The sequence below is a fragment of the Bos grunniens genome, chromosome X (assembly GCF_055505025.1).
Source record: "Bos grunniens cultivar Pamir isolate PY7600 chromosome X, Bosgru_T2T1.0, whole genome shotgun sequence".
Classification (NCBI taxonomy): Eukaryota; Metazoa; Chordata; class Mammalia; order Artiodactyla; family Bovidae; genus Bos; species Bos grunniens.
This window is the reverse complement of record NC_141194.1, coordinates 58,039,745-58,050,648: the sequence shown is the minus strand read 5'-3', so window position 1 is coordinate 58,050,648 and position 10,904 is coordinate 58,039,745. Positions and strand designations below refer to the sequence as shown.

General features: G+C 39.7%; 1 protein-coding gene across 1 annotated transcript; it reads left to right on the top strand.

Moving 5' to 3' along the window:
• The first annotated feature begins 5,221 nt into the window (after positions 1-5,221).
• Positions 5,222-6,740, top strand: LOC147340508 (endogenous retrovirus group K member 6 Env polyprotein-like). Its single transcript, XM_086387124.1, is given in 2 exon segments — positions 5,222-5,330; positions 5,391-6,740. Coding segments are annotated over 2 exon segments (1,326 nt in total). The 3' UTR covers positions 6,608-6,740.
• The last annotated feature ends 4,164 nt before the right edge of the window (positions 6,741-10,904 follow it).

The window sequence follows — 10,904 nt, the reverse complement described above, 5'->3', positions numbered from 1 at the left end:
TGGCGAAGGGGCAGAAATACCCGGCTTTGCACTGCAGACAGAAAAACATCTCCTGCCTTTGGTTATGCTTGTCGCCAAGAGTTAATAGGGATGTTACTTGTGAAAGCGGGTTGTGGGATAAGCCCATGAGTCATTTAGAGCGCGCTGTCCTTGAAATGTTTTTACTGATTATGTGTTAACTCCGTATGCACTCTGCTGACCATATACTTTAAGCTCTTTGTTCCTGCTTCAATAAAAAAGCTTGACTGCAGAAATCAACTTGTCAGTCCTTGCAAGAGACTGTCCAAGTGTCCCTCTTTCAGGTTCGTCGCTTCCAAGTCCCATGGAGAAAATCCCCAACAAGTGGCGCCAGGAACAGGGACTTGAGAGGAAGGCTGAACAAAGCAACGAGCCCCTGCAGAAAGAGATAGGCAGGATGGGACAACATAGCAGTAAAATTCCTTTCATTTCTATAATGCATCATTTTTTGAAACAAAACGGTGTTAATGTTTCAAGAGATCAGTTGAACGACTGCTATCATATTTTACTGGAACAATTCATGGTTCCCAGAAGAGGGGACACTCAATCTAGACATATAGAAAAGGGTTAAAAATAATATTTTGCCAGCATATCGGCAAGGGTTACATGGTCACTCATACGGGCTATCATACAACAAATTGAAGGGCATAATGTTGATTTGGAAGTAAAAACTATTCGATCTTTACATGAATATGAGCTTAAGGAATAAGATATGCAAGGTGCTTTGAAATATAAGAATGTTATGCTCAATCAGATACAATCCTTAGAAAAACAACTTAGAGACATATATATACAGGATATGTCAAAACTGAAGCCACTTAGAACGGAAGTCATTTCATTGAACGGACAACCCAAATCTGAGGTTTTTCCTTTTGCTCCGCCTGTAACAGCAATTGCTAACTTTGCTCATACTAATCATTTCACTCCTCCTCGGGAGATGCCTGCTTGCACTTTTGCTTTCCCAATGCAATTTAATCAACCTGCCCAAGACCAAAGTACTTGGGCTAATCTAGATTTTGGCATGTTGTCTAGCTTTAAGAAAGCATGCACTCTGTATGGACCTACTTCTCCTTACTGTATAGAATTTCTCAGAGGATGGGCTGGCCATTGGATGCCATATGATTTTTTTTCAAATAGCAAAGATGATTTTAAATCCTCAACAATTACTGCAATGGCAAATATGGATTAATGATGAGGCCCAACAGCTGATGATTGACCAGCAATCTCATGGTAACCCTGCCAATTTAACCTATGATACACTCACTGGAACAAGAGCCATGGCTGATATGATTGCACAATTAGCTAATATTACCCTCAGATGTTGCATTTCATTAAAGAAACTGCCTGCAGGGCATAAGCAAAGGTTGATAGCACTAACTCTAATGGTTCATTTGTTAAGATTATTCAAGGACATGAAGAGGAATATCCTCAATTTATAGGAAAATTAAAGGATGCAATCGAGAAATCTATTAAGGATGTGACTTTACAAAATATTATTTTAAAACAACTTGCTTTTGAAAATGCTAATGAGAATGTCGATCCGTGCTCAGACCAATTCGAGAGACTGGCTCTCTTATGGAATATTTGAAAGCATGTAGGGACGTTGGATCTATGTCCCATAGAGCAAAATTGGCAACATTGGAAACCTTTAATGTACAGAAAGCTGCTAATGCCAAATGTTTTAACTGTGGGAAGCCCGGCCATATGAAAAAACAATGTCACATGCCAACACAGGCCAGAAAAAATAATATTACTTCTAATAAGAAGAGACCCCCAGGAGTATGTCCAAGATGTAAAAGGGGGTTCCATTGGCTGAATGAATGTCATTCTAAATTTGATAAGGATGGAAACACCTTGAACCCTGGTGCACAACAAAAACAACAAGGAAACTAATAAAGGGGCCATCCTCTAGCCCCACTACAAAAGGAGGACCTAATGTTATGACGCTACAAGCAGCTACATCTAAGAGTGCTCGCACCTAGTCCTTATGATATGGAACTAATAGAATTATACAACCCCCACACAATTCCCACTGAATATTATGGCCCGATTCCACCCGGGACAATGGGACTGATTTGGGGACGTAGTAGCTGCACAATGAGAGGTTTAGTGGTATTGACTGGTGTTATGGATGAAGATTATGAAGGGAAAATACATGTTATGGTAAATGTTGTGAAAACGGGAAATGCATACTTACAAAAAAGGGGAACATTTTGCACAATTATTACTCTTGCCATATGTCAAACCAATGAAGGCATCTGATAAACTTCGGCAGGGAAGCTCTGGCAATACCAACCTTACTGCTACACTATCCATCTTATTAAAGGAACATCAGAAACCCATGCTTACTTTACGCATACGGGGAAAGAATTTCACAGGCGTGTTAGATACCGGAGCTAACATTTCGATCATTAGAGCTGCAGAATGGCCCCTCGATTGGGGTAAGGTTGTGGCTCCTTCTAGATTATTAGGAATGGATAAAACTGATGCCACACAAACTTTTATCAGTGCATCCTATTTACAACTGTATGACCCTGATCAAATTGTAGCTTATCTTAAACCATATATTACTAATATCCCTATCAATTTATGGGGACGAAATTTTCTTGAACAAACGAAAGCCACAATTTCTTTAAATGAACCTTTTTAATGGGGGCCATTGAGTTAACACCACTGCCTCTCAATTGGGAATCTGATACCCCAATATGGACACCTCAATGGCCCCTAACTAAAGAAAAATTGGCAACACACAATTAATAAATGAACAATTGCAAAAAGCTCATATAGAACCTTCATTTTCCCCGTGGAATTCCCCTGTTTTTGTAATAAAAAGAAATCAGGAAAGTGGTTAATGTTGATAGATTTAAGAAATGTTAATAATACCATGTCACCTATGGGGCCCTTACAACCCGGATTGCCCTCCCCTTCTATGGTACCAAAAGGATGGTCTGTAGTTATTATTGACTTACAAGACTGCTTTTTTACTATACCTTTGCACCCTAAGGATAGAAAACGTTTTGCCTTTTCAGTTCCTTCTATAAATCACACGGCTCCTGTTAAAAGATTCCAATGGAAGGTGCTACCTCAGGGAATGATGAACTCCCCTACCATTTGCCAATATCTCATATCTGTCTTATTGCAACCCATTAGAGACAAGTATCCTACTGCATTTATAATTCATTATATGGGTGATATATTTCCCTCTATGGAATCTGAACTCTGTTTACAACAGTTATATAATGAAGTTACTATGACTTTTCAAAATCATGGCCTGCTTGTAGCACCAGATAAAATTCAATGGAAAGCACCCTTTAATTATTTAAGACATGTTATGGAAGAATCTAAAATCAAACGTCAAAAAACTCAAATTTCTGTGCAATCTCTACGCACGCTGAATGATTTTCAAAAATTGCTAGGAGATATTAATTGGCTACGGCCATCTGTTGGCATCCCCACCTATGCCTTACAAAATTTATTTAAATTTTTAGAGGGATCCCCTGACCCTAATAGCCCTAGGCAACTAACAAAAGAGGCCAAAGAAGAACTGGCCTTAATGGAGAAACACATTCAACAATCTTTTTCAACTCAGCTAGATTATGATCAACCAGTTTCTTTATATATATTCCCTACTGAGCATTCGCCCACTACAATTATAGCTCAGCATAGCCCAACAGAATGGGTATATTTACACACTAAACAATCTAAAAAAATTGTATCACATATTGAGAAAACAGGGCACTTAATTGTGTCAGGAAGAAGCAATGTACAAACTTTGACTGGATTTGATCCATATGCAATACACGTTCCCTTGACAAAAAAGGAATTGCAAATTGCCTTACAGTATAACCTGACCATGCAAATGGCATTAAATGATTTTCAAAATGTTATCTCATTTCATTTGCCAAAAAGAAAATTATGGGACTTTCTACAATGTACTAAATTCATTATAACTAATATCATTGCATCCCAGCCTATTTCCAATGCACCCACCTATTTCATTGATGGTAACAAGAAAGGCATAGCAGGGATTGTCGGCCCTGATATCAAAGAGAAATTACCCACTACCTATTCTTCAATACAAAGAGTTGAATTGTATGCTTTATATGCTCTTTTGTCGCTTCAACCATTATCCTTCAACGTATATACTGATTCCAAATACCTTGCTTCCCTTTTCCTGATTTTGTTACCGCCTTTTTATACAACCTAGATGAAGGATTATATACTCTCTTTTCACAGACTCAAACTTTAATTCGTTCACGTACGGAACTTTCTTTATTGCACATACACATGCTCATTCAGGTTTACCTGGCCCTCTGGTCACAAAAAATGATGCTGTTGACAGGCTCATAGCTCCCATTTTTACATCTACCAATGACGAACATGCTAATCTTCATACCAGTGCTAACAGATTGCACTATAAATACCATATTCCTCTCACTGAAACACGACATATTATTAAAACCTGTGATGTCTGCGCCTCTGTGCGCTTACGAACTACAATTTCAGGAGTTAATCCCCGGGGGCAACAACCTAATTCCCTTTAGCAATCTGATTTCACTCACTGCTCCTTAAGAAAGTTTTCTTTGCTTTTTGTCTCACTTGATACATTTCCAGGCTTTATCTGGGCAGTGCCTGTCTCTTCAGAATCCAACAAACACACCATTTCCGCACTCTTACTCACCTTCCCCGTTATGGGGATTCCTTCTGTCTTGAAAACAGACAATGGACCTACATTCACCTGGCATTCATTTCGTTCATTTTTATCAGAATGGAACATAACACACATTACAGGAATACCCTATAATCCTCAAGGTCAAGCCATTATTGAAAGAGCCCACCGCACCTTAAAACTCATTTATTAAAACAGAAAGGGGGAATATGGAAGAGGACATGCACTTCTTATCCCATGAACCCTCAATTACTATTATCTTTAACTAGAGGAGCCTGGTAGGCTGCAGTCCATGGGGTCACTAAGAGTCGGACATGACTGAGCAACTTCACTTTCACTTAAACTTAACAAAAAATAATTCTGACACTCGTGCAGATAGACATTTTACAGAAGACAAAAGCAGCAAATTAGAAATCAATACACCAATATGGTATAAGCAATTTAATCAGTGGCTGCCAGGAATCTTACGACTCCTAGGCAAGGGTTATGGTCTTGTCATTGCAGATGGAGAGGAAATCTGGGTTCCCCTTCACCATGTCTGCTACCGAGAAGGACCCCAAGACCAGACTCCCTCGGGAAGTGACGAAGTTGACGCGAAGGGTCTCATCAATGACCCTGGAGGAGCCAATGAGGAAACGCCATCGTCTTAATCCTTACCCAACATGGGCTCAAGTGAAAAAACATGACTCGTCAGGCTGAGCAGACACTGAAGAGCAAGAGGAACATTATAACTGCTCCTGGTTTAATAGATCAAGCATTGGAGGCTTTCATAAATCTAAGACAAGTTTCTGGACTGATAAGGATGTATTGCTGAATTGGTATAACGGGGGCTTATCACCCCCACGACCCAGGATTGTCGTCCCCATTGTGGGGCCAGAGCAATGCCACATTTGGAAAATTCCAGCAGCCTTAGAGCACTTTGCTAGTGTTTATGAGACTATGGGTGTGTTTCGTCCTTCTAATTATACCTTCCTATACAATAGTACTGGCTATATTCAATCGTGTGTTCACCTTCCATACTTGTTTATTGTAGGGCATTTTGATATTGACTTATCAGCCAAGATTGTCAATTGTACTGCATGTGCACTGTATACCTGCCTTAATCACACCATTTCATATCACAATGCTAGCATTGCACTAGTTAAACAAAGATCTGAGTTATGGCTTCCCATAAACTTAATTGAGCCTTGGACTGATTCTATATTTCTTTCCGTATTGTTGAAAACTAGGCTTAGGCGATCTAAGCGCATCATTGGGTGGATTATTGCAGGCATCTTAAGCCTTATCTCCATTGTGACTGTAGGAACTTTGTCCAGTATGGCTTTACATAATTCTATACAAAATCATGATTTTATCACTGCTTGGCACAAAGACTCTCATGATCTTTGGACTTGACAAGCTCAAATAGATCAGCAATTACAAACACGAATTAATGAGTTACAAACTGTGGTTATCCACTTAGGAGATCAAGTGCAGCAACTGGCTTTCCAAACACGTATACATTGTCACTGGAATTTTACTTCTTTTTGTCTGACTAACATGCCCTATAATAGCACTGAATATCCTTGGAATAAGATTAAGGCACATTTGCAGGATCTCACAAATAACTCAAGTTTAGACATCAATTTGTTGAAACAACAAGTTGCTAATTTTCAAGTTAGGGTACCTAGAGAATTGTATAGCACTCAATTCTATGATACTTTAACCAAAACCCTATCGTCTCTAGACCCTAGAGCTTGGCTTTCAGGAAGCAATATTTTTATATATGTATTAATCACCCTGCTCTTTTTGTCCTTGATTATGGGATACAGAAGTCTCTACTCAATACTTCATGCCTCCCACAATGGAGTCCAACTAGCAGCCGCCGTGCTTAATTTAAAAACAAAAGGAGGATATGTTGGGAAGCGTAGTGCAAAATAGCCATAAAAGGAGAAAGTCCTTGGGAAAATGGCGAAGGGCCAGAAATACCCGGCTTTGCGCTGTGGACAGAAAAACATCTCCTGCCTTTGGTTATGCTCGGCGCCGAGTTAATAGGGATGTTACTTGTGAAAGCGGGTTGTGGGATAAGCCCATGAGTCATTTAGAGCACGCTGTCCTTGAAATGTTTTTACTGATTATGTGTTAACTCCGTATGCGCTCTGCTGACCGTATACTTTAAGCTCTTTGTTCCTACTTCTATAAAAAAGCTTGACTGCAGAAATAAACTTGTCAGTCCTTGCAAGAGACTGTCCAAGTGTCTTTCTTTCAGGTTCGTCGCTTCCAAGTCCTGGGGAGAAAATCCCCAACACAGGTAAGGTGGTCTGGTATTCCCATCTCTTTCAGAATTTTCCCCAGTTTGTTGTGATCCACACAGTCAAAGGCTTTATGTAGTCAATGAAGCAGAAGTATATGCATTTCTGGAATTCACTGGCTTTTTCTGTGATCCATCGGATGTCAGCAATTTGATCTCTGGTTCCTCTGCATTTTCAGAATCTAGCTTCTACATCTGGAAGTTGGGTATGGGATTAACAGAAGCAGAAAATATTAAGAAGAGGTGGAAAGAATACACAGAAAAACTATACAAAAAAAAATTCAATGACCCGGATATCAGTCAATGACCCATGGTGTTGTGGTCACTCACCTAGAGCCAGATACCCTGGACTGTGAAGTCAGGTGGGCCTTAGGAAGCATTATGACCAACAAAGGTAGTGAAGGTGATGGAATTCCAGCTGAGCTACTTCAAAGCCTAAAAGATGATGCGGTTAAACTCCTACAGTCAATAGGCAACGTGGATGGACCTAGAGCATATGATATCACTTGACTTCACAATCCTGGATGTCTGGCTCTAGGTGAGTGACCACACCATCATGACTATCTGGATCATCAAGAGCTTTTTATATAGTTCTTCTGTTTGTACTTGGGAACTCTCCTTAATCTCTCCTGCTTCTGTTAGGTCCTTACCATTTCTGTCTTTTACCATGCTCGTCATTGCATGAAACTTTCCCTTCATATCTTTAATTTTCTCGGAGAGATCTCTAGTCTTTCCCATGCTATTGTTTACCTCTATTTCTTTGCATCGTTTACTTAAGAAGGCTTTCTTATCTCTCCTTGCTATTCTCTGGAACTTTGCACTCAGCTGGGTGCATCTTTCACTTTTCCCCCCTGACTTTTGCTTCTCTTCTTTTCTCAACTATTTGTAAAGCCTCCTCAGACAATTTCTCTGCCTTCTTACATTTCTTTTTCCCTGGGATGAGTTTGGTCACTTCCTCTTTTACAGTGTTACAAACCTCCGTCCACAGTTCTTCAGACACTCTGTCTACCAGATCTAATCTTTTTAATCTATTTGTAAACTCCACTGTATAACCATGAAGGATTTGGTTTAGGCCATACCTGAATGGCTTTGCAGTTTTCCCTACTTTCTTCCATTTAAGCCTGAATTTTGCAAAAAGGAGCTCATGATCTGAGCCACAGTCAGCTCCAGGCCTTGTTTTTGCTAACTGTATACAGCTGCTCTAATTTTGACTGCAAAGCATATAGTCGATCTGATTTCGGTTTTGATCATCTAGTGATGTCCATGCGTAGAGTCATCTCTTGTGTTGTTGGAAGAGGGTGTTTGCTATTACCAGTGTGTTCTGACAAAACTCTGTTAGTCTTTGCCCTGCTTCATTTTGTATTCCAAGGCCAAACTTGTCTGTTACTCATGGTATCTCATGACTTCCTACTTTTGCATTCTAGTCCCCCAGAATAGGACAAATAGGACATCTTTTTTGGGTGTTAGTTCTAGAAGGTCTTACAGGTCTCCACAGAACTGAGCAATTTCAGCTTCTTCAGCATTAGTCGACGGGGCATAGAATTGAATTACTGTGATGTTGAATGGTTTACCATGGAAATGAACCAAGATTATTCTGTTGTTTTGAGATTGCACTCAAGTACGGCATTTCAGACTCTTTTGTTGATTAGGAAGGCTACTCTGTTTCTTCTAAGGGATTCTTGCCCACAGTAGTAGATGTAATGGTTATCTGAATTAAATTCGCCCATTTCCAACCATTTTAGTGCTCACTCTTGCCATCTCCTGCTTGACCACTTCCAATTTACCTTGATTCATGGGCCTAATATTCTAAATTCCTAGGCAATATTTTTCTTTACACCATCAGATTTTTTTTACTTTAACCACCAGACACATCTACAGCTAAGTGTCATTTCCACTTTGGCTCAGTCTCTTCATTCTTTCTGGAGCTATTGTTCCCCTCATCCCCAGGAACATACTGGATGCCTTCCAACCTGGGGGGCTCTTCTTCCAGTGTCATATCGCTTTGCCTTTTCATACTCTTCATGGGGGCTCTCAAAGCAAGAATACTGGAGTGATTTGCTGTTCCCTCCTCCAGTGGACCACATTTTATCAGAACTCTCCACTAAGTCTCCACTATGACCCATCCATCTTGGGTGCCCCTGTATGGCACGACTCATAGTTTCATTAAGTTATACACATCTCCATCACAAGGCTGTGATCCATCTCTTTAAGTATTTTCCACAGTTTGTTGTGATCCACACAGTCAAATCTTTAGTGCAGGCAATGAAGTAGAAGTAGATATTTCTTTCTCAAACTCCCTTGCTTTTTCCATGATCCAACAAATGTTGGCAATGTGATCTCTGGTTCTTCTGCCTCTTCAAAATCCAGCTTCGACGTCTGGACATTCTGGGGTTCGTATCCTGCTGAAACCTAGCTTGAAGGATTTCGAGGGTTACCTTGCCAGCAAGTGAAATGAGCACAATTGTACAGTAGTTTGAACATTCTTTGGCATTGCCCTTCTTTGGGATTGGAATGAACCTCATCTTTTCCAATTCTGTGGCCACTGCTGAGTTTTCCAAATTTACTGACATATTTAGTCCAGCACTTTAACAGCATCCTCTTTTAGAATTTTAAATAGCTCAGCTGGAAGTCCATCACTTCCACTAGCTTTGTTCATAGTAATGCTTCCTAAGGCCCACACACCACACTAAGTGACCTCACACTCCATGATGTCTGGCTCTAGGTTAGTGACCGCACCATCTTGGTTATCTGGGTCATCAAGACCTTCTTTTGTTTAGTTTGTCTGTGTTTTCTTGCCACCTCTTCCTAATCTCTTCTGCTTCTTTTAGGTCCTTGCTGTTTCTGTCCTTTATCATGCCCATCCTTGCATGAAATGTTCCTTTGATATCTCCAATTTTCTTGAAGGGATCTCTAATCTTTCTCATTCTCTTGCTTTTCTCTATTTCTTTGCACATATACCATCTCCTTGGATTGAATGAATCAATATTGGGGAAATGACCATACTACCCAAAGCAATCTATAGATTCAAGGCATTCCTTATCAAATTAGCAATGGCAGTTTTCTAAGAATTATAATACTTTTTAGAAATGTGTATGGAAGCACAAAAGACCCTGAATTGACACAGGGATCTTAGGAAAGAAAATTGGAGCTGGAAAAATCAGGCCCCATAACTTCAGAGTCCAGGACAAAGCTACATTAATCAAAACAGCATGATGTTGGCCTCAAAACAGAAGTATAGACCAATGGAACAGGATAAAAAATCCAGAGATAAACCCATTCACCTCTGGTCACCTAATCTATGACAAATGGAGCAGGAATTAACAATGAAGAAAATAATCTCTCTTCAATAAACGGTGGTGGGGAATCTGGACACCTACATGTAAAAGAATGAAATAAGAACACTCCCTAACATGCTACACAAGGATAAAGTCAAAGTGGATTAAAGACTTATATGTATGACCAGATACTATAAAATTCTTAGAGAAAAACGTAGGCACGACACTCTGACATAAATTACAGCAAGATCTTTTTTGACCCACATCATAAAGAAAATAAAAATAAATTTTGATTGGTGATATCTGATTAAGCCTACAAAAACCTTTGCATAGCAAAGGAAACCATAAGCAAAATGAAAAGACGGCCCTCAGAATGGGAGAAAATCCTTGCCACAAAGCTACCGAAAATGGATTAACCTTCAAAGTATACAAACATCTCCTACAACTGAATACCCAGCCCCCCCAAAAATGGATGAAAGATCTAAATAGACCTTTCTTGAAGGAAAATATACAAATGGCAAAATACCACATGAAAAAGTGCTCAACATCACTAATTACTAGAGAAATGCAAATCAAAACTACAAAGTATCACCTCACACTGGTCAGAATGGCTGTCATCCAAAAATCTACAAACAATAAGTCCTACAGAGGG